Genomic DNA, 24,583 nt, shown 5'->3' on the forward strand with positions numbered 1-24,583 from the left:
GGCAGCGGTGGCCGTGCGACTGCAGAGGGAGAGACAGCACAGGGGGGTTCTGGTGGCCCTGTCCGCGCGCGTCCAGGCTTCTGGCGGGCTGACTGGGTGTCTGGGCGCTCGGGAGGGGGGGCTCCCCATCCCAGACTATTGAGTGCCCCCCCCCCCCAGGTTTGCTCACCTTCCTTACTGGTGACAGCAGGGCTGCAGGGACAGAGCGCGGTGCTTGCGGAACAGCGGAACAGCCGGTGACACTCGCTCGCTGCTGGCCCCCTGCTGCTGGGGCCTTGGCATCAGTTACCGATGCGCCCGGGGGGACAGCTGGAGTTTCTAAGGCAAAGTGATCCTCTGAGTAACCCGAGAAGGCCCCAGTTACCAGGTGGACCAGCAGGAGGCTGGACAGCTTGGCCAGGGCCCAGAGTGGCCAGCCGCTGCTGCCTGGTCCTGGGGGTGAGCAGGGGTCCCCGGGGCAGGAATGGAGACGGACTGGAGCTAGGCCCTGATTCACAGAGCTTGGCGGGTGGATGGAGAGAATTCAACGGGGTTGTTTTGGGGTGAGGGTTGTCCCCAGACCTAGGGCACTGATGAGGTTCAATAGGGCCTAGGGATTCAGTCCCCCAGAGAACACCACCGGAGCCCCACAGGCCAGGTTTTCTTGGCAGGGAACGGGAGAGTCAGGCCAGGAAAAAAAGGTCCAGATGGAAGAAAAGATGCTGATTTTAAAAAAATATATATTTTATTGATTTTTTACAGAGAGGAAGGGAGAGAGATAGAGAGTTAGAAACATCGATGGGAGAGAAACATCGATCAGCCGCCTCCTGCACATCTCCCACTGGGGATGTGCCCGTAACCCAGGTACATGCCCTCGACCGGAATTGAACCTGGGACCCCTCAGTCCGCAGGCCGACGCTCCATCCACTGAGCCAAACCGGCTTCGGCAAAAGATGCTGATTTAAGTAATTTTGGAAACGGAGCCTGAAAAACTAAAGGCCAAATTGTGCACTCCAGTGGGTACAGCTGCTTCCGGTGGGATACAGGTTGACAATTCTGGAATCACACCAGGCGTGCATCCTGGAGTTGGACAACTAGGTAAGTGGATCGGGGAGCCGTGTTCTCTCTGTTGGGGTGGGAGGTTACCGCCACGCAAAGCGGGGAGGCGCGAATGATCCCCGGGGTCCTGGGTTGGCGTCCTACCCCTGCAGATGGGCGCATGGAGAACTATTTGCAGAGACGTGCACGTCCGCAGGTCAGTATCTGAGTACGTTTGCTTGCTCTGTCAGCAGCCAGGGCCTCGACGCGGGGACACCCAGCAGCAATGAGCCATCCAGTTTCCACATCACTTCCCAAGGAGAGCTGGAGAAATGATGGATTCCAGGGCTTGAGCGGGAAACATACAAGAGGAGCCTGGAGCATCTTCTAAGGCCAGAGAGTAGGGAAGTGCCCCCCCACACACACACACCAAACACACACACACCAAACACACACACTGTCAAAGAGGCACAGGAGCCAACCGAAAAGGCTCCCAAAGCCAATGCTGCAACAAGCAGGGCAACAACATACCACAGTGTCGGATTATAACCCAGAGTATAAAGTAAGTCTCCACCCGTCCACCCTGACATAGACAGTTGATTAAATAAATGAGGAGAGGAGACACATCTCCGTGCAGAAGAATTCCAAACAATTTACAGAGCTACAGGAGCTGGAGCATGACCCCACCCATAAGTGTGGGCTGCACGCGGGACTTCCTGCCGAGGGGGACAGTGAAGGGGTGGGGGAGGGAGTACGGTTACAGTGGACAAACCTGATAAACATGGCCCCCGTCGGTGGTCAAGGTCAACGTCAGGATGAATCCGGGTGGCGGCATGTACCCTTTGTTTGAGGCAATAGAATGCCACCGTGCTTCTGTGGTTTTCCTCCCAATGACCCATAACCAATCTAACTCTGAGGACCCCATGAAGTAAGCACCCTGAAAATACCCGGCTCTTCAAAACTCAGGGTCATCCAAAACAAGGGAAGTCTGAGAAAGGGACAGAGGTTAAAGGAGTCTAAGGAGCCCTGGCCGGTTTGGCTCAGATAGAGCGTCAGCCCCAAGGACTGAAGGGTCCCGAGTTCGATTCCAGTCAAGGGCACATGCTTTGGTTGCAGGCTCGATCCCAGGCCCTGGTCAGGACACGGGCGGGAGCCAATTAATTGACACATCGATGTTTCTCTCTGTGTGTCTCTCCCCCTCCCTTCTACTCTCTCTAAAAATTAATGGAAAAATATCCTCAGGTGAGGGTTAACAGAGAGAGAGAGAGAGAGAGGACCTAATGACCAAATGTGATGGGGGATCCTGGATAGGATCCTGGGACAGAGAAAGAACATTCATTGGGTAAAAATATAAGGAAATCTGAGTCAGCTCATAATAATAATAGGTCAACATTCATTCCTTGGATGACAGATGTGCCCCAGGAGGACATTGGGTGCAGGGTGAAAGGGAACTGCCCTCGCGTCGTGGTTTTTCTGCAGATTTAAACTATTCTAAAATAAAAGTTTATTTTTAAACCCTCTTCTTAGGATGTGGGGGATGGGATGAGATAGACCAGAAGATATGGTCTATCTCAACCATGGTCAGCATGGTTGAGCTGGCTGCTTTCCAGAGTTCGCTTTACCCAGAGGGGTGAGCGCGAGTGTGTGTGTGTGTGTGTGTGTGTGTGTGTGTGTGTGAGATGTGTCTATATGTGTCCTCTAGTCTCACATACATGGGAGATTCTGCTGGAGAGCTTACAGTGTACCCTCATATTAAAAAGAAAAGAGCCCTAGCAGGTTTGGCTCAGTGGATAGAGCGTTAGCCTGTGGGCTTGGGGTCCCAGGTTCCATTCTGGTCAAGAGCACATACCTCAGTTGGAGGCTCCTCCCCGGCCAGCGCCCTGGTGGGGGCATGTGCAGGAGGCAAGCAATCGATGTGTTTCTTTCACATCCATGTTTCTCTCTCTCTCTATCTCCCCTCCCTTCCACTCTCTCTAAAAATCAATGGAAAAATACCCTCAGGTGAGGATTAACAAACGAACAAAAAATAAAACATAAATATCACACCAATAGGCTTCAGCTTAAACATTACTTTCTTGGCTGTGCCAATAACCAAGTGCCCACAACGGTGCTCAGCAAACAGATACTAAGCACTTGAATGAATGAATGAATGAATGAAATCAGACTCCTTTTCACACCCTGAGAGCCCCATACTTTTCCTCCATAGTACCCATCACAAATCACAGCCATTTATGCAGCACTGGGATGACTGTCTACTCTCAATACGATTTTTAAAATTTGCATACAATATATTTTTATTGATTTCAGAGAGAAAGGGAGAGGGAGAGAGAGAAACATCAATGATGAGGGAGAATCATGGATCGGCTGCCTCCTGCACGCCCCCTATGGGATCGAGTCTGCAACCCAGGCATGTGCCCTTGACTGGAATGGAACCTGAGACCCTTCAGTCCACAGGCCGACACTTTATCCACTGAGCCAAACTGGCTAGTGCTTTGCTGTAACCTGTGAATTTTGACAAATGCGACATGTCACGTGTCCACCGTTACTTTATCTTGTGGGAGAGTTTCACTCCCCCTAAACATCCCCCTGCTCCATCTATTCAACCTCTCTGCTGCCCAGTCCTCTGGCAACCACTGGTCCCCTTACTGTCTCTGTAGTGCCTTTCCTGAATTGTCGCATAAATGGAATCACTGAGCAATTATGCATTTAAGATTCACCCATGTTTTTGTGTCTTTCTAGCTTGTCTATTTTTGTATATCACCCACTGTATGTGTCACAATGTCTTTATCCATTCATCTATTGAAGGACATCTTGGTTGCTTCCAGTGTGGGGGGATTATGAATTAATCTATTGTAAATGTTCACATCCAAGTTCTTGTGTGGCCATAACTCTCAATCAGGTGGGTAAAGGTCTAGGACAGTGGTTCTCAACCTTCTGGCCCTTTAAATACAGTTCCTCATGTTGTGACCCAACCATAAAATCATTTTCGTTGCTACGTCATCACTGTAATGCTGCTACTGTTAGGAATCGTCATGTAAATATCTGATATGCAGGATGGTCTTAGGCGACCCCCGTGAAAGGGTCGTTCGACCGCCAAAGGGGTCGCGACCCACAGGTTGAGAACCTCTGGTCTAGGAGTATGATTGTTGTCTTATGTGGTGAGACAAAGTGGAGCTCTGTCGCGCTGTCCCCAATGTGTGTGTGTCGTTGGCACTCCCACCAGCAGTGAATGGAGCTGCTGTTTGCCCCCTCCTTGCAGGCAGTTGGTGTTCTAAAGGTTACACAGATCTTAGCCCGGATGTAGGTAGTTCATATTTTAATTTGCTCTTTTCTAATGTTAAATGGTGCTGAGCATCTTTTCATCTGCTAATCTGCCATCTGTGTGTCTTCTTTAGAGCGGTGTCAGATATTTTGACCATTAGACATATTTTTTGTAGTTGTTGAGTTTTTTCAATTTCATTTTATTGCTGAGAGCATTACAGATGTCCCCCATTTTTCCACCCCCCTCTTTGGTTGTTGGGTTTTAGCATTTTTTTTGTATGCTTTGGATACAAGTTCTTTATCTATGCTTTACAAATTACTCCCAGTGGGTAACTTGTATTTTTGTCTCTTAGCGGTGTTATTCACAAAGCAAAGTCTTTGATTTTAATAAAGTCCCGTTTATTAAACTTGGGGGGATTATGCTTTGGGTGTTGTATCTGGAAACTCATCACCAAACCCAAGGTTGTGTAGATTTTCTCCTAGTGCATTTATTTCTAGAAAATCCTGGAACACATCCAGCCCAACCATGGCACCCAGTCAAGAGTGTGTTGTGGTTGATCTGACTCTTCCATGAAGAGCTCTTCCGCCCTTAAATAATTCACAAAAATATGACTGAACACCATAAAGTGGGTCCTGCTTGTCACAGGACCAGTTGCTTTCCCGCGGATTCATATGTTGAATTCCTAACCCCCAGAACCTCAAAACGTGACCTTTTTTTTTTAGATAAGACCTTTAAACAGGTGGTTAAGTTAAAATGAGGTTGTTAGGGTACCCTGATCCAACATGACTGGTATTCTTTTTTAAAAAAATACATATATTTTATTGACTTTTTACAGCGAGGAAGGGAGAGGGATAGAGAGTCAGAAACATCGATGAGAGATAAGCATCGATCAGCTGCCTCCTGCACACCCCCTACTGGGGATGTGCCTGCAACCAAGGTACATGCCCTTGACCAGAATCGAACCTGGGACCCTTCAGTCCGCAGGCCGACGCTCTATCCAGTGAGCCAAACCAGCTAGGGCATGACTGGTATTCTTACAAGATGAGAAAACTTGGACACAAAGAGGCACCAGGATGCACACACACACAGAGGAAAGGTGTGTGAAGACACAGAGAAGGTGGCCATCTGCAAGTGAGAGAGAGGGAGAGGGGGAGAGAGAGGGAGAGAGAGAGAGAGAGAGAGAGGCCTCAGGAGAAACCAACCCTGCTGACACCTTGATCTCAGACTTCCAGCCTCCACAGCCGCGAGAGAATACATTTATGCTAATACCAGTCTGTGGCATTTTGTTAGGACAGCCCAAGAAACGAAGGCGTTGCCACGGAGAAACTGCCTCTGCATGTGGCTGACAGACTTCCTCCAGGACGTGTGTAGAGCTGGGTAAGTGGCATGGCCACGGAGAGATAAGGGCGGACCAGAATTGATGGGGAAAACCCGGACATCAGCTTCGAATTGGCTGGCGTCTTCCTCTCTCCATGCCAAGTCCACTCTGACACAGCCAGCCGCTCTGGACGGAGGAGAATCCCAGCTGGGCGTCACTGCCCTGCAGTCTCCTCGGGCGCGACTACCCAAAGCCTCTGCCTAGATCTGTATTGTGTCCTTAGGCCCAGAGGCAGGGGATTAGGTGACCACCTGCTGGGGGACTGGAGGGGCAGGTCCAGATGACTGTCCGTCCCTCTGTCATGACCAGCTGAAGGTGACCAATGACATCATGGCATCTTTCAGGGCAGGCTTGATGATTGGGATGGAGCCATGCTATGGCTTTCACCAAACTCAGATGGTGTATTAGGGTGACTAATGCTAGCTGCTGAAACAAACAGCCTCCAAGTTCCATTGATCACCTGCATCACAGTCTGGTGTGGGTTGGGTGGCTTTCCTGGGTCAGCGGGGAGGGCTACCTATGGCAACTTCGTGCCATCTGTGGTGGGTTCTGAAGAGGAGTTGCCCTGATGACCGGCTGGTTCAGAGAGGCCACCAGAAGCGGGTGGGCTAGTCCCTTGTCATTACTGAGCCAGGATGGGGGCTCCTCGCTTCCCCAGGGGCAGTGCCTGGATTCTGTGGGACACTCGCTCCAGGCCGCTCCCAATGGCTCCCCTGGTTGAGCCTCCCTGGAGAGAGGAGCTGTCTGGCTTCCATGGCAGCGTTCTTCCCTAGCTCACCATCCTCACTTGGCCTTCTTGGCCAGCTCCTCTTTTCCTGCTGGCCCTGTGATGTCGAACAGCCTCTGCCTCTTCTCTGCTTACACCTTCTTGCTCTTCCCGAGGATTTGCATCGGCTCCTGTGACCTTGCAGAGCTGCGCCTCTGCAGCTTGGGGCTAAAATTCCCTCCTCCTTCCTTTGAATATACATTTCCTTGAGCTACACCAGGAGAGGCGGCCAGGAAGGAGTTTTATTAATAGATTTGCCTTTCAGTCTGGGAGACGAAGGACATCCACCACAAGCATCCCACATTTTCTCCTGCACCTTCATTCATCCTGAGCTTAGTCTCCATTTTGAGGGACATTTCTGACATCATTCCAAATATTTCAACTTAGCGAGGGCCTACCCAGCATCCACACCCCTTTCTGGAATTACCCAGGTCTCCATCTGGAATCTGCCTCTCCCCCGAGTAGCTTGTGTGATTTGGGAGAAACTGGTCTCCCCCGCAGCTTCAGGAGGGGGCGCCTTTAACTTGCCGAATGGCACACTCCATTTTCCCGGCCCCATCACTGGTTCAGGGCGAGTCTCAGCGTGCCAACTGGGAATGCCAGGGTGACCTCCCCCATCTCCCCTCAATCTAAGTGAATGTGGAAAAATGAAGCCCCCCGTGTGGCTGGCAGCCAGCCCATCACCAGGAGGCAAGCTGGTCTGGGGATAAAGCTGCTACTGCGGTGGCAGAGTGAGGGGCAAAGAAGAGCGTCCATGCGTAGTGGTGCCATGATGCCCATCATTCCTGAAGCTGCCCCATTTCTGGACATTCCAGCGGCAGAAGCCAAGAAGTCTCCTTTGCTGTTTAATGCAGTCTGAGTTGGGCTTACAGAACGCTGATACCCCAAACCTCTGACCCGTAAATACTTCCGACTTTGCTCTCCTGTGTTGGTCACCTTTGTTAACCTTGAGGATGGCGTCTGGACATCCGTGGCCAATGCTGACTGAATGTGCTTTACAGGCAGTTTCTCACTTAATCCTCATGACGCCCTTTGAGGCTGAGCCCCTCACCCTTACTTTACAGACGAGGAAGCCGAAACTCAGGGAGTTTAGTAACTGGCCCAGGAAGCCAGGAAGCCAGATGAGATAGGTCCTGGACAGGAACCCAGGATGCCTCTGAGTTCATACTCAGCCACTACATGGCTTCCCGTGCAATGTTTTCATTCGGACTTTCTTCCTGGAATTTTATTCACGTCTGCTCTTCACGGAGCTCAGCGTCGGTCCTGATTGCTTGGTGTCGAGAGTGTTGAGAAGAAAGTTGTGACTCGGGGACACTCACCGAGCAGTGCCATGCATTTTGTCCCCACAGCTCTGCGACGGCATTCACAACCCCGTCCTTGTCTTTCTCCAGCCTCTTTGTGGGTGACGCACAAAGGAAACCAGCACAGCACAGCCTGTGTACTTTCTATGAAGGGACAGGCCACCCTCCATCAGTCAGCCCGGAAGCTCTGGCTTGTCTGCCTTTTCTCCAGGTGTCAGGTGGCTTTTCTTTTCTTTTTCTTATTGATGTCAGAGAGGAAGGGAGAGGGAGAGAGAAACATCAATGGTGAGAGGGAATCATCGATTGGCGGCCTCCTGCATGCCCCCTCCTGGGGGTCAAGCCCGCAACCCAGGCATGTGCCCTTGACTGGAATTGAACCCAGGACCCTTGAGCCCACAGGCTGATGCTGTATCCACTGAGCCACACGGGCCAGGGCAGCTTCTCTTTTCTGAAAGGCCTCGGAGGCCACCCTGAGGCAGCTCAGCGCGAAGTCAATGTCCAGGGCTGGCTGCTCCTTTTGCTCAGCACCGGATGACCAAATCCCAACTGCAAGTCTAATTCCTGGTCCCAATTAGGGTAGAAAACTAGCGTCTATGATGAGAGGCACTAAGATGGTGGCTGGCAATAGGACCTCCAGATTTAGCAAATAAAAATACAAGATACCCAGTTAAATTCGAATTTCAGGAAGAAACAGATAATTTTTTAAAATACATACTTTTTAATGATTTCAGAGAAGAAAGGAGAGGGAGAGGGTGATAGAAACATCAGTGATGAGGGAGAATCATTGATTGACTGCCTCCTTACACATCCCACACTGGGGATCTAGCCTGCAACTCGGGCATGTGCCCTGACTGGGAATCGGGCCGTCACCTCCTAGTTCATAGGTCGACACTCAACCACTGAGCCACTGCGGCCGGGCCAGATCATTTTTAAGTGTAGTCCGCTTAAGTGCTCATTTGACAGATACCACAGCTGATGGTGAACTGCGGTATTGGTGGCCAAAGTGGCAGAGCATTTGGGGGCGAGGAGAGAACAGTGCACTGAGTTAAGACCAGTTGAAAAGTGATCAGAAGCCAGGACCGGTTTGGCTCAGTGGATAGAGCGTCGGCTTGCGGACTGAAGGGTCCCGGGTTCGATTCCGGTTGAGGGCACATCCCCAGTGGGGGATGTGCAGGAGGCAGCTGATCGATGTTTCTCTCTCATCGATGTTTCTGGCTCTCTATCTCTCTCCCTTCCTCTCTGTAAAAAATCAATAAAATATATTTTAAAAAAAAGAAAAAGAAAAAAAAAAGAAAAGTGATCAGAAAATGGAGATTCTGCCCTGATTATCCCCCTTGGACCCAGCTGCTGAACACAGTAGCTTCAAGGGGCAGCAATCAGGTAGCAAAGGCCAAGTGGAAGTTTGGAAGTCTACGTTGGCCACACCTACATTATGCTCCACACTGGGGCCCCACCTTCTGGCCAGAGGAATTTTTTTTTTAGTATTTGTATTGATTTCAGAGAGGAAGGAAGAGGGGGAGAGAGATAGAAACATCAATGATGAGAGAGAATCATTGATCGGCTGCCTCCTGCACACCCCACACTGGGGATCAAGCCTGCAACCCAGGCATGCGCCCTTGACCGGAATCGAACCTGGGACCCTTCAGTCCACAGGCCGATGCTTTATCTACCAAGCCAAACAGGCTAGGGCTAGGAATTTTTTGTTTTAGTGATACTCAGGATATGGATTTCCTTTGGGTATAATTCATCATTTTTCTTTCATTCATTCAACACGGTTTTATTGAGCATCTACTATGAACTAGTCATTAAAATAGTTGCCATTGATATAATAGTAAACAAACACAGACACAATCCTTGCCCTTCAACAAAAATACTTTTATGTTCCTTTAAATTTTTTTCTTAAATTTCCGTTGTAGCCGAAACCGGTTTGGCTCAGTGGATAGAGTGTCGGCCTGCGGACTGAAGGGTCCCAGGTTCGATTCCGGTCAGGGGCATGTACCTGGGTTGCGGGCATATCCCCAGTGGGAGGTGTGCAGGAGGCAGCTGATCGATGTTTCTCTCTCATCGATGTTTCTGGCTCTCTATCTCTCTCCCTTCCTCTCTGTAAAAAATCAATAAAATATTAAAAAAAAAATTTCCGTTGTAAAATTGCTCTCAACCAACAAATCAGATTTAAAACAAGCATTGCATGCTATTTGACTGTTGCAAGGGGAGGTATGGTGTCTTGTATCCCATTTCTGAAGTATTGCTTCAGTCATTCTCGTAGGGACAAGAGATCGCTGATCCTGTCAACCGATCTGAAAGCAGGTAAAAAACTGATACCACAGGTCCAGTTTCAGGGGCCGGCGGGAGCGCTTAGGAATGCTCCTAAGAGGGATTCTTCGCTATGTGTTTCACAGGAGACAGTCCTGTCCAGCAAGCTCGAATTACCTTTTTAGTTTTAAACTGAACAGTGTGTATTTGCCAAGTGTCAAGGTTCAGACTTGGTGGTTTTGAAGAACAGAGGAAAAAAATTAAATGCCAGAAACACACAAGTTTGTGGAGCAGGAAATGAGGATGGTGGTTTCCAATCTGACTTTAAAATTTGATAAACTATGCAGTGTGCAAAGGAGACTACATTGTTAAGATATAAATACTTATGAAGACTAACAAATAGATAAAAATATGTAAATAACTACTTCAAAGTAACAAGAACATGATAATTAACTCAAGTAAAAACGGCTAAGGATAACTGATAGAATTCACAATAAAGACAACTGGCCAATAAACACATAAAATGTTCAACATCACTAGGAATTGGCCAGTTGTAATTAAGACAGCCCAGCACAGTAATTAAGAACACTGATTGATTCTTGAGCCCAAGAATCTGAGTCTGAGTTTGAATTGTGGCTGGAAGGCTTTCTATCTCTATGACTCTAGGAAAATTATTTAACTTCTCATATCTCCATTTTCTCATTTATAAAAGTGGTATAACAATATTTACCTCATAGAATTATTATAAAGATTTAATAGTAAATATTTAAAAATTTTAAAGTGCTTAGAATGATAACAAACACAGAAAGTGTTATAAGTATTGGTTGAGTAAATAAAATTTAAAAAGCCATTTCACCCATCAGAATGGTAAATATTAAAGGAACTGATCTCTTAAATGTTGGCAAGGTTTTGGAGAAACAGGCTCCCACAGACATTTGTAGCTGAAAATCAGTTTAGTAATATTTTATTAAAATTAAAAATGCCTACATGTTCTTTTGGCACAGAAATTCTACCTAGAAAAATACACATACTTGTGTGTAATGAAGCTCAATTCCACTGCAGCATTGTTTGGAAGAGGAAAGAATGGAAGTTAACCTAAATGTGTAGTAATAGATGGTTGTATTAGAGGTTGCAAACTGATAGCCATTGGGCCAAATTCGTTTTGCAGGCGTGTTTTGCTTAGCCTCAGCAGTGTTTTCCAAATTTGAATTAGTTTGCCTGGCCGGTGTGGCTCAGTTGTTGAGCATCGACCTGTGAACCAGGAGGTCCCAGGTTCTATTCCCGGTCAGGGCACATGCCCAGGTTGTGGGCTCCATCCCCAGGAGGGGGCATGCAGGAGGCAGCCGATCCATGATTCTCTCTCATCATTGATGTTTCTCTCTCTCTCTCCTTCTCCCTTCCTCTCTAAAATCAATACAAATATATTAAAAATATATATTAAACTTTTTTAAATTAGTTGCCAACATTAAAATATTAGATTTATTAAAAAACCGGTATTTTAAAAAACTTACAGCTCTGGATTCAAGTTAACAATCCTTTGGTCAGTGTAAATAACTATTTCTGCTTAGAACAAAACATACCTGCTCCACTTCATCACTCTACTGATTTGTTACCTGTAGGCATCGGAGTTTGGGATTCTGGCAGGTGAGTTCTGGCTCAGCTAAGTAATGAAATGCATCTAGTGATGTAAATACAATGCAGTAGATATATACCAGTATGTAGTGGTGTGGAAAGATCATCAAGACATATTGTTGAGTGGAAAACACGCCAGGTGGAGAACTCTAACTTATAAGATGATGCAATTTCTGTAAACAGCAAATAATAATTAGTAGATCAGGGGTGTTTCTGTTTTACTATGTTCCTAGTGCCTAGAACAGTGCCAGGCATATACTAGGAACTCAGTACATACTTGTTGAATACACATGTATAACTGTGTGAGAACGTTGGAGGATACACACTAAATAAGTGATTCTGTTGAGGGACCGAAATTTGGGAGAGGGGGGTGGTCAAGGGGTGATTGCTGTTTTTTGTTGTATAGTTTGACTCTTACAAACACATGTTTCATTACTTCCATAAATTAAAAAATAAAATAAAGGCAACCCAGCACAATGTAACATAGTGATCAAAACAAGATTTAATGAGTCTCCATTGAAACCATCCAGAAACGAATGAATGGGAATAAAAATAGAGTTCTGCAGTCATGAACAAGAAAAGCTAACTCCGAATACTTAACCTCCAACTCAGAACTAAGCAGCAGGGGGACGGGTGCGCGGGACTAATCAGACCGCCCCGGCTGTGATGAGGCCCCATCCACAGCCAGTCCTCCGGGGGACACGGTCTGCTGCCCACCCCAACCCCCAATTCCGTGGCTATAAGCTCGTGAAGGCCTTGCACACAGTGTGTCAGAAGGTGCCCAGCTTGGTAAGATTTTTAAAAAGAAAGAAAGAAAAAAAAGCGTTTCCTTTTGGGGTCGGCAGCAAAGGCAGACAGGAAACGAGTTTAAGGCCAGTGATGGAGATCAGACAGTTCCCCTCAAAGGGAGGCTGGCCTGGCTCCGTTCGACCGGTGCCAGGAATAGACCGGCCTCGGCGGGCGACAGCCAAAGGGCACCCGGCAGGGGCCGGCTTCTGGGCGCGGAGTGGAAGCAGCTCTTTTCACGGCTCCCCCCGGGTTCAGCTCTCATTAGACGGCGTTTCTTCTCTCCTCCAGGCTCGTCGTCAAGCGCCTGGCACCGCTGCCGGGGCAGAGCGTTCAGAGCGGTTCCGAGACGGCGGGAGCAGAGCTCCCCACGGTGTGGCCGGCACAGCGCCGGGCCGACTGTCCGGCCGAAGACACCGCGTTTGAACCCGACGGGAGGGCCCTGGGAGGCGGGGCGGGCCCTTTGGGGGCGGGGCCCTGCTCGGCTCTGCGCAGGCGCGGGTGGCTCGGGCCGCTCCGCCAGGCCCAGGGCGGCCTTTTTGTAAGATTTGTAGCAAACGCGCTCGGAAGTCCGACCTTCCAGCCCTTAGACGCCACCGCAGTCCCGAGGCGCCCAGCAGGGCAACAACGGACACCCTCGAAGAGGCGGCACACAAACCGCAGACTCCGCCCCGCCGCGGTCGCCCGAACTTCCGCCGGAAGTCGGTCTGCCCGCCAGCGTCGCGCGCTGACGTCACGGGTGCGACGGGAGTTTTGGGGCGCGCCCTGGAGGCGCGGGTGCGGTGCAGCTGACGGTTGGCTGGTCGCCCTGGGAGGTAAGGCGTCCTCCGCTGGGCGCTGAGATGCCCCCGCCTAACCAGGGATGTCCGTCTGTCTGTGTGGCCGCCCTCCCCATCCTTCCCGCGTGTGTGTGGGAGGACGCAGCACACTTCCACCCCCCCGAGGCCGGGCACCCACATCGTTCCCTTCTGCACCCGCCCCCCAGGACCCGGGGAAAGCTCCTGCGAGGCCCGCCGGCCGCGACCCTCGCATAGAGGGGAGCTTCGGGGAGGCCCTTCTGTCGGGTCCCCAACGTGGGCGCCTCAGGGATGGGTATCCAACGCTCGCAGCGTACTTCTTCCCGATTAGCTCTGACTCCCGAAGTCGTCTAACCCCCGTTCACCCCGCGGGGCCTCGACTTCCCCGACGTCCACACTCTTTTCCACAGCGCATGCCCCGGTGCCTCCTGTGACGTGAGTGGTCCAGGCGAGTGTGGAACGGACCTGTCCCTGCAGCCCGATCCCGCCTCCTGGAGGAACCATGTCTCCTGCACCTCCGGGGGTCACCTGTAGTTCCGGGCTCATGCCTCGGCGCCAGAGGAGATGCCGATGGAATTCCCTGTGAATGTTGGCAGGAGGAACGCCAGAGCTGCCTGCCGAAAGTCATCCAGACAAGAAATATGTAGGCTGAGGACCCCGAGCCACCCGGTGAGGATTGCTGCTCTCTGCTCCCGGCCTAGCTCATGCGTAGCTTCCAGTTGGTTGTCTCAATTGGAAGTCTGGCCCAGAATCGTATTAACGAAGGCCCAAAGTCACCACCTCCAGTTACTTAACATCGGCCTGTCCTTCGAGCATCCCTTCCTAGGCAGGCAGCCGGGTCCCCGGGATGCTTGGTCCCATGGCATCAACAGATTCTGCTGGCTACGTTCTGTGTTCCTATCTGTGTGAATGTTTATATTTAAGGAAGCAAAAGAATGGTTTGTTGCGGGGGGGGGGGAGGAAAGGTGCATGCATTCTGCCTATTCTTCCCCACTTTACTTTGGAATTTGCAGATAGGAGGTGCCCCAAAGGAGACCGCAGTGGTCTGACTAAGGAATTTTGAAGGAGAGAGAGCACCCAGGCCTCCTGGGTTGTCCGACTGAAGAGGCAGTGTGTGCTTTAAGGGCTGATGAATTTTGTTTTGGGAGCCATGTCGGGAGTTGATGTCTGAGAATATGAGCCATGGAAGGAATCCCTCAGTGGAGTCACACTCTTTCTGTTCCTTTGTAGCCCCAGGATGGACTTCCTGGTTCTCTTCTCGTTCTACTTGGCTTTGTTGCTGATTGGTGGCGCTCTGCTCTGCATCTGCTTGAAAACCCGTTACCTGAAAGGCCTGGTCAGAGGAGGCGCACAGGTAACAGTGACGCTGGGAGACCACTGGATCCTTCTAAACAGTTCACCAGTTTCCTGACGAAAGGAAAGATGCCATTTTTGTTCATTTGTTCACTTGTTCTTTCATTTCTGGCAAACTCTCCATTTCTGGGTTTTCCCCCTCCTCATTGTTAAAAGTAATCTTGTATTGCTGCTTTGAGAGAAGGTAGCGTTCTTAAGGTTGCCTTTTTTTTTTCTGGATCTGATGCCTGTAATTGGGCATGGATTTGAGCAGCGTCTGCCTGGAGGGGCCTGAGGGTGAAACGGGGGGATGTAGGAGCAGAAAGCTGGGCATTGGGCTGCCCACACTCCTTCGGGGATCTAAGTGAGCAAGATTAGGGTGAGCAACCCTTGGGAAGGGGTTGACTTGGAGGTGGAATTTGGAACGTGGGATTGAAGCCAAGGCAGGGAAAGGTGTGGCGTTCCCAGCAGCATGACCTGATCCATCCACCCTTTGCTTGGAGACCCTGCCATGGCACCTTCTTTGCGGTGAGGGTGGAAATGGAGGACTTGGCTTCAAGGAAGGCCAGCGGGGGAAGCCACCCTCTTTATTCTATCTTAAAGCTCTTCTCTGCCCATATGCAGAGGCGCACTGTCACCAGTATTGTCAGCTGAACGGCAGCGTCTAATTGGGGGTTGGGGAGAATGAAAAAAGAAATTGAATGTTTCTCTTTTCTTTGTTTTAGATATTTTCCTATATAGTTCCAGAATGGCTTCAGAGAGCCATGCTGAGATTGCTTCATTACCTCTTTCATACACGGTATTCTCTTCTGTTTTGATTACTTGTTGCGGTCCTGTAGCTTCAGGAAGCTCCTGTGGTTTCCAGATGCTGCGCGCATCCTGGGTTCAGAACCTCTCCTCATAGATAATCTGCCGTCCCTCTCTGGGTTGGCCATGCATACTTTTAAAGGGAATTATTTAAAGGGTGGGAAAATATTGATATGCATTTCTGTAAAAAGAAATATATTCTGATACTGAGATCTCAATTTCCAAGATAGATAATCATAATAATAGGTAACATTTGAGTACTGACATGTACCAGGCACTATGCCAGATGTTTCACATAGTTTCTTATGTAATTCTGACCTGCACCTCACACTCAAAGGAAGTAGTTGGCCCATGGTTACCTATCGTTAGTACTGAATGATTTCTTCATGGAGAAGCCCCGGGAACAAGCCATGTGTCTACTTCCTTTCAGAAACCACACCTTCATCGTCCTGCACCTCATCTTGCAAGGAATGGTTTATACTGAATACACCTGGGAAATACTTGGCTACTGTCAAGAGCTGGACTTCTCCTTGTGTTACCTCCTTCTGCCCTATCTGCTGCTGGTTGTAAACCTGATTTTTTTCACCCTGAGTTGTGTAACTGATCCTGGTAAGTTGAGGTTCTTGGTATAGACAGCTCAACTGTCAGTCTTACTAACAGTGCTGCAAACAACTAGTAATCCCTGGAAGACCTTGAAAAGACTTGATATTTCGTGTCTTCATGATCTTTCCTTTTTTTTAAAAAATATATTTTATTGATTTTTTACAGAGAGGAAGGGAGAGAGATAGATAGTCAGAAACATCGATGAGAGAGAAACATCGATCAGCTGCCTCCTGCACATCTCCCACTGGGGATGTGCCCGCAACCAAGGCACATGCCCCTGACCGGAATCGAACCTGGGACCTTTCAGTCCGCAGGCCAGCGCTCTATCCACTGAGCCAAACCGGTTTTGGCGTGATGATCTTTCCATTTTGAGTGTTGTCTAATTTTTTCCTTCTTTGACCCATGGGTTATTTAGAACAGTTAAAAATTTTCCATATGAATTCTTTAGTTTAAATTTTTGATACTTTCACTCAGTTGTGTTATATGGAGAGCTTATGGTCTGTAGGATACTATTTCTTTTGAAAATTTTATTGATATTGGCATTATGCCTGGGCATGTGGTTTTTGTAAATGGTCTGTGTGTGATTAAAAAAGAATTTGTTCTTGGGAACAGAGAACTATATAAGTACAGTAGAGGCCCGGTGCATGAAATTCGTGCACTTGGGGAGGGGTGTTCATGTCCTCTCACAGTGTGGAAGCCCCAGGATTGATGCCCCCAAAAGATAGGCCCCGCCCACCAATCTGGGGCTCCTCGATGGATTGCTCCAAAGAGGTAGGCGGCAGCCAGAGGTCCTGCCTCTGTGCCATGCATGCAGTGTCAAGACCCTGCCCACCCGCGCACGCAGCCCCGCACGCCCGCTGCACATGCAGCCTCCTGGTGAGCACTCGTTTCGGCGTGAGGGCATCACGACCACATAGGCTTTTATTATATAGGATTATATCAAGTTTGTTAATTATGCTCAAATCTTCTATATTCATAATTGATCAATTACTGAGAGGTATGTTATTCTGATAATAGATTTCACAGATTTCTTCTTGTAAATTTTTTGCTTAATATGTTTTGAAACTGGTGTGTGTGCGCATGTGTATGTCTATTAGTTATACATGTATTCTTATTAGATGCATTCAAGTTTAGAATTAGTATTACCACTTCCTTGAATCACTTTTCAAAATATAATGAGCTTCTTTCATTGGTAATTGTTTTCAAGACTCTTTTATTTGATATTAATGTTATTATACTATCTGTTTTTTGATTGATATTTACTCCCTTCCCATTTTTTTACTTTATACCTTTCCTGTCCTTGAAGCATTAAATGTCCATCAGCTGTGAATAGATAAAATGTGGTATGCCTGTTTACTGGGCTGTTCTTCAGCGATAAGAAGGGATGAAGTACTTGCACCTGCTGTAGATGGGGGAACCTTGAAAATACGACGTTAGTGAAAGAAGCCGTGTACAAAAGACCACATTTTGCATGATGCTATATACAAAGTGTCCAGAAAAGGCAAATCCATGGAGACAGATGTAGGGTTAGTGGTTGCCAGAAGTTAGGAGATTAGAGAGAAATGGGGCTAAAGGATTTCTTTTTGGAGGTGATGTAAATGTTCTAAAATTATGGTGGTTGCACAACTCTGAATGTACTAAAACTATTGAGTTGTACATTTTAAATGGGTGATTTGGGTTTTTTACTATCTCAGTAAAGCTGTTAAAATGATGAGTCATTTATTAAACACGGCAGTTTTCATTGTGCTGTGTCAGGGCAGGTTTTGTGACTGTTCGGTCCTGTATTGCTTGAAGCTGACATCTGCCCTTACTTTTTCAGGCACCATCACAAAAGCAAACGAATCATTGTTTCTCCAAGTTTATGAATTCGACGAGGTGATGTTCCCGAAGAACGGGCGGTGCTCTACTTGTGACCTAAGGAAGCCCGCACGGTCCAAGCACTGCAGTAAGTGTGGCTCTGGCTGCTCCAGCCCCACCCTCGCACAGCAGGTGGCTGCGCCTGTCGGAACATTACAGACTCCAGACGTGGGGCCGCCCCTGCTGGGAGGGGCCGCGTAGTGGTCTCTTTCAGATGCCTGGGGGGAGGTCTTGTATTCTTCTGTAATGAATGGGCAACCTTCGGCCCTGGGCATGGCAGCCTTCCTTTGCCCCGTGGACGCGCATGCTGCCCAAGAGAGGTTTCTGCAGGATACTGTGCTTGCAGATTTCAGTCTTGGCAGAGCCTATATCAGGGGCGCTACCAACATTCTCGACTAGAGTTATCCAAAAAATACAATGTGAGCCACATATATGATTTCTAGCAGCCACCTTACAAAAGTAAAATATGGGTGAAATTTGGCCTGGCCCCTGTTCTCAGTGGTTAGAGCGTTGGCCTGTACACCGAAAGGTCATGGGTTCAATTCCCAGTCAAGGGCACGTACCTGGGTTGCACATCGTTTCTCTCTCTTTCTCTCCTTTTCTCCCTCTCCTTCTCTCTTCTCTCCCTCTTCCCTTTCCCCCCCCTTCCCCTCCCACCCTCCCTTCCACACTCTCTGAAAAGCAATGGAAAAAATATCCTCAGGTGAGGATAACCAAAAAGGTGAAATTAATTTTAATCATATAATTTACTCAACCTAACATACCTACAATACTATTTTAGCAGTAGTCGATACAAAAAATCATTCATGCCCAGCTCAGTGGTTGAGTGTCAGCCTAGAAACCAGGAGGTCACGGACGGTTCAATTCCCTATCAGGGCACAGGCCTGAGTTGTGGGCTGGATCCCCAGTGGGAGGCCTGCAGGAGGCAGCCGATCAATGATTCTCTCTCATCATTCATGTTTCTGTTTCTTTCACCCTCTCCCTTCCTCTCTGAAATCAGTTAAAAAATATGTATTTTTAAAAAATCATTCATGGGATAGTTTATATTCTTTTTTACACTAAGTCTTTGAATCTGATGTATATTTAATGTTTATAGCACCTCTCATCCAGACCCTAAATTTCATTGGAAATACTGGATCTGTATTTAGATTTCATACAATTTACAGTTGGAATAGATTCACTTACCCAAGCTATTCCAAACATTTTTATAAGTTTTTCAGTGACTGAATTTTATAAGTTTTTTAGTTCCAAAAAGTCATTTCCTTTAATATCCATTTCTACATTAATATACTGGTTCATCTTTGTCAGAAGAATTGATTTGACTTTAAAGCAAAGGCATTAGTTTTGAAACTGACTAAGTAAATTCACTACCTCTTGTGTCATCTCAGTAGTATTCACATTGAACTCAAAAGGAATAGTTTACGAATTGGAAAACATATGTACATTCATTGATGTCAACCAAGTATTTTTTCAAGTGTTCCTCGTAGCCACATACCTAGTTCTCAGTACCCACCTGTGCCTAGGTTAGTGGCTGCTGTACTGGACACTGCAGTCCTGAAAGCTTGGTGACAGCAGCCGCCATTCGCCCAGCTCAGACCGCCAGTTTGTAGAAATGTCAGTGGGTGTGCACGGTGTCATTGTCTCATCAAGAACCGCCGGTGTCTGTGCAGGTGTGTGTAACCGCTGTGTGCACCGTTTCGACCATCACTGTGTGTGGGTGAACAACTGCATCGGGGCCTGCAACGCCAGGTACTTCCTTACCTACCTCCTGACACTGACGGCGTCGGCTGCCACCATGGCCGTCGTGACCACCGTGTTTCTGGTCCGGCTGGTGGTATTGTCGGACTTGCACCTGGAGACTTATGTTGATGACCTTGGACAGTCCCAGGTTATTGACACCGTCTTTCTTATTCAGGTAATTAGTTATTTAGGTAATTTTGTTGTGGGCTGTATATTTCTGACTTCCAGTTTCAAATTAGAAAAAGGACATTTGTTTTCCCAGTAAAAACATGAAGCCATTCCTTTTTTAAAAATTGCTATATAATCTTTTTAAATTGGTAAATAATTCACATACCACAAAATTTACCCTTTCAAAATATACAATTCAGTGGTGTTAGTATGCGCAGGGTTGTGTAACCATCACTACTGATTTCGGAATATTGCATCACGCCAGAAAGTATTTCCTCACCCTGTGTCTATCTGCAGTCACTCCCATTCCATTCTCCCCCCAGCCATGGCCCCCACTAATCAACTTTCTGTCCCTATAGATGTACCTGTTCTGGCCATTTCATATCAGTGGAGTTACACAATATGTGGCCTTTCGGATTGGCTTCTTTCACAGAGCATAACTTTTTGAGGCTCATCCATGTTATAGCCTGAATCAGCACTTCATTTCTTGTTGTGGCTGAAACATGTTCCATTGTGTGGAATGGCCGCATTTTGTTCCATTCATCAGTTGATGGACACTTGGGCGTTGTCACTTGTTGGTTGTTTTTGAATAATGCTGCTGTGAACGTCTGTGCACCAGTGTTTGGGTGGACACAGGTTTTATTTCTCTTGAGCTGGACAGCTGAGAGTGGGGTGCTGGGTCAGATGGAAACTCTTCGTAACGGCCAGGCTGGTTCCCGAGGCAGCTGCATTTTACGTTCCCACCACCAGCATGCAGGGCTCCAGCTGCTCCCCGCCCCTCCAACGCTTGTTGTTTTTTATGATAGTCATCCCAGCGCTTTTACCTCCTTGGACCAGAATCCACAGGTTTTTTTTTTAATGAGATATATGGAGGAAAGCTGTTACTTTCCAACCTCTCTCCATCTTTTTTTTTTTTTTTTAATCCTCACAGGATATTTTTCCATTGATTTTTAGACAGAGTGGAAGAGAGAAGGAAAGACAGAGAGAAATTTCGATGTGAGAGAAACACACATCGATTGGTTGCCTCCTGCAAGAGCCCCAACCAGGGCTTGGGCTTAGGGAGGAGCCTGCAACCGAGGTCCGTGCCCGTGACCAAAATCGAACACGGGACCCTTCAGACCGTTCGCAGGCCGATGCTCTATCCACTAAGCCAAACCAGCTAGGGCTTTCTTTTTCTTTTTTCTTAAATTATATTTTTATTGATTTCAGAGAGAAAGAGAGAGAGAAACATCAATGATGAGAGAGAATCATTGATCAGCTGCCTCCTGCACACCCCACACTGGGGATCGAGCCTGCAACCCGGGCATGTGCCCTGAGCAGGAATGGAACCATGACCTCCTGGTTCATAGGTTGATGCTCAGCCACTGAGCCACACTGGCCGGGCCAGAATCCACTTTATAGTCACGCATCACATTTGAGTGTCTTTTCAGTCTGAAGCAGCGCCCCGCTTTTTTGTGTGAAATGGGCATTTAGTAGTCTGGTTGCCTGTTAGAATGTTCCACGTTCTAGATTTGTCTGTTTTGGAATTGTGTCATCTGATCTTTCTCTTTTTCCTAATGGTAGTATAAACTGGAAGTTAGTTCTAGAGCCTTGATTAGGTAAGGTTAAATTTTCCTTTGCGCCGAAACCGGTTTGGCTCAGCGGATAGAGCGTCGGCCTGCGGACTGAAGGGTCCCAGGTTCGATTCCGGTCAAGGGCATGTACCTGGGTTGCGGGCACATCCCCAGTAGGAGATGTGCAGGAGGCAGCTGATCGATGTTTCTCTCTCATCGATGTTTCTAACTCTCTATCTCTCTCCCTTCCTCTCTGTAAAAAATCAATAAAATATATTTAAAAAAAAAAAAAAAAAAAAAAATTTTCCTTTGCAAAAGTGCTTCCTAAGTGGAGACATGAGTTTCCTCTCGATCCCACCAGGCGGAGCCTAGGGCCAGGGAAGCCTGGGTTGGCCAGTCAGGGGTGGCCACCGGCTGTCCCTGCATTTGCCCCTCGGCAATGGCAGTCTGTGTGTCTGGTTTCAGTTTTGTATTGAGGACTTTCTTTAGGCTAGAATCAAAAAATATGAATGCTGGGCCAAAGATTACCAGCACTTATACTGTAAGTTTTCTAATACTAACATCTGTTGTCAGATTGCTTTTTAAAGCTTGATTGTAGAGCACTGTGTAAGTGATGGTTGCACAGCTCAGAGCAGGCATTGCGCTGCTGGCTGGGAGGCGCCTCTGGTTTGATAGGAAAATAAGGTGTGCCTTTAAAAAAGTTGTGTTTCTTTCATTACTTTTGATTACTTCCTTTGTCATTCTCTTGTATATCTTCTTTTGTGAATGATGTTCTTTAACTGTCCTGTTTAATATTAGGACCAACTTTTGATTTGAGGTCTTTACATAATAACAATAGTTTCTTCTTATTGTGTTTATTTTCTATTTGTGTGTTTTTTTATATAAAAAGCTTAAATAGTCTTCATCTTCAAATTTGTTTTTTTCTTTGTAACTTCAGTTAGAAATTCCCTCCTATCAAGTTTTGATAATTGTTTGCTTCTCTTTTTCCCTTTCAAAAATATTGAACTCTCAAATTTCTTTATTATAAAAAATAACATAAAAATTCAAGCAGTCAGAGGTGTTTAAAATAAAGGGGAGGGGGTGGGAATGAGTCAAGGTGGTCATAGGGTACAAACTTCAGCCCACAGGTGAACAAGTCCTGGGGATGTATGTACAGCATGGCGACTCGTTAACAGGAGTGTATTGCATATTTGAAAGGTGCTAAGAGACTAGCTCTTAAGAGTTCTCACCACAAAGAAAAATTGTAACTGTGAGGTGCTGGATATGTTAACTAACCTTATTGTGGTAATCATTTCAATATATATACATATATAAAATCGTTACATTTTGCATTGCTGTTGTGCACCTTAAACTTTCACAATGTTACACATCAATTATATCTTAAAGCTGGGTGGGGAAGGAAAGAAAATTTAAAACATCTTGAAAAAAAATGAAATGAAAACATACCTCTCCCCTCCCAACACTTTCACTCCCCAGAGGCAACTTCTTTTGTAGTTTGGTGCGTATATTTCAGGCTTTTTTCCTACGTTTGTTTATATTGCCATACATGTCCATAGAGTCATTGGTGTGTTTGCACAAATGGGGACCCATTGTGATCCTTGCATCTTGTCTTTCTCCCCGGGCAATGTATTACCAACATCTTTTCCAATTTTGTTGGCTCCTTGTGATGCCATGGTTTGACTGTCCCAGAGTTTTACTCTTCCTCGGGGATGCACCTTTCATTTGTGTGCTTTGGGAAGAGGGACTGTTAAATTCAGTGCCACTGCAGTGAGCACCCTTGCACTGTATCTCTGGCCGTTTCGTTTTGAGAGAGAGATTGATCTCTTCTGTCCATCTGGATTTTATTTTGATGCATGTATTTCTTTGTTTTTTTTTGTAAGTAGGTAAGTGGCATAGCACCATCTCCCGAGTATCTGGTCCCTTTTCCTCCAGTGTACACACTTCGCTTATCCCATGCTAAACTCTTGTATATACTAGGGTGCACTCCTGGGCTGTTGGTCAGTGCTGTGTGTGGTTCTGATTTGTGTTCAGTGGGTAGATGTGCAGGGAGGTGGGTGAGCTGGGGTGGCAGCTCCGACAGTCTCATGGACAAGACCAGGGCTGGCGGGTGCTCACCCTCACTGTGTCAGCCCCGTGGCCTAATGTGCTGCTGCTTCTTTGCCCCCAGTACCTGTTCCTGACCTTCCCAAGGATTGTCTTCTTGCTGGGCTTTGTCTTGGTGCTGAGCTTCCTCCTGGGCGGCTTCCTGTGCTTTGCTCTGTACCTGGCCGCCACCAACCAGACTACGAACGAATGGTGCAGAGGTGACCGGGCCTGGTGCCAGCATTGCCCCCAAGGCGCCGGGGCCCCCTCCGTAGAGCCCCGTGTCCAGCGGAACATTCACTCCCACGGGCTTTGGAGCAACCTCCGAGAGATCTTTCTACCTGCTGCTGCACATTATGAGAGAAAGAAGAAATGAGAGTGGAAGGGTGTTACTGCCTTTTAAATACAATTCATTTTAAATATAGTTCATTTATTTATGCATATGGATACTTTCTAAGCATGTTTTTTTTCTTTCTGTTCTGTATAAATCGCCTTTCAGTGGTTAAGGAAGGGAAGAGAAAAGTAGGGCTTACTGAGTGCCTAATGGAAATCCTCCTTGGTCATCCTCTGCTCACTCAGCCTGTCGGATCGGAGCTTCTCTGGATTCCTGGTGACCTTGGTCTCTCACTAGACTTGGCTCCTGGATAGGAGAGGCCCCGCGGCTGTGTCCCCTGGTGTGCAGGAGGGTCTCCGCAACTTGGATGTCCTCATCTCTCCCAGGGAAAGACGACTTTTTTCCTCCATTTCCTTAACCATACCAGCACCCTCACCCAGGCCTGTTGAGCTTGTGGCCTCCTGCCGGCCCTCCGCTGACCTCTTGTGGCCATATCAAGTATTTTCTGTCCTTTTAAAAAAAATTTATTGATTGGTTTTAGGAAGGGGGAGAGAGATGGACAGACAGACAGAAACATCAAGTTGTGGTCCCGCCTATTTAAGCATTCATTGGTTGCTGCTTGTATGTGCCCTGGCCCGGAACCAAACCTGAAACTTTGGATTATTGGGATGAGGTTCTAACTGACCAGTGCCAGCCCTATTTTTAAATTCCTAACTAAGCACAAGTAATTCAGTGCAGAGGTGAGTGCTGGAAAAAGACTCACCGAAAGTGCGGAGGGCTGTTGGGACGGGAGCGCCGTTGGGAGCAGGGTACCCAAGATCCCCTCCCCGGCCACTGAAGGGGTTGGGGGGTTGGGGAGTAGGAACTCGGGCAGGAACTGGTCGGGAGGCATCGTTTGACCGCGTAGCCCCTGGA

At 47.6% G+C, this 24,583-nt stretch overlaps 1 protein-coding gene across 1 annotated transcript; it reads left to right on the top strand.

The window, feature by feature from the left end:
* Positions 1-13,124: 13,124 nt before the first annotated feature.
* On the top strand, positions 13,125-23,781 carry ZDHHC4 (zDHHC palmitoyltransferase 4). Its single transcript, XM_081093097.1, has 8 exons — positions 13,125-13,210; positions 13,603-13,861; positions 14,423-14,546; positions 15,250-15,323; positions 15,762-15,940; positions 17,754-17,879; positions 19,462-19,706; positions 23,420-23,781. The coding sequence occupies exons 3-8, from the start codon at positions 14,430-14,432 to the stop codon at positions 23,708-23,710; spliced, it is 1,032 nt and encodes a 343-aa protein (XP_080949223.1). The 5' UTR covers positions 13,125-13,210; positions 13,603-13,861; positions 14,423-14,429; the 3' UTR covers positions 23,711-23,781.
* The last annotated feature ends 802 nt before the right edge of the window (positions 23,782-24,583 follow it).

Source organism: Myotis nattereri (assembly GCF_964212035.1).
Source record: "Myotis nattereri genome assembly, chromosome: 5".
Lineage (NCBI taxonomy): Eukaryota > Metazoa > Chordata > Mammalia > Chiroptera > Vespertilionidae > Myotis > Myotis nattereri.

Bases quoted from the DNA above. Each gene is read 5' to 3' on its own strand.
- ZDHHC4 (XM_081093097.1), top strand. From the start codon at position 14,430: ATGGACTTCCTGGTTCTCTTCTCGTTCTACTTGGCTTTGTTGCTGATT. The intron at 15,941-17,753 runs GTAAGTTGAGGT...TTACTTTTTCAG, and splicing joins GAGTTGTGTAACTGATCCTG to GCACCATCACAAAAGCAAAC. The intron at 17,880-19,461 runs GTAAGTGTGGCT...GTGTCTGTGCAG, and splicing joins CGCACGGTCCAAGCACTGCA to GTGTGTGTAACCGCTGTGTG.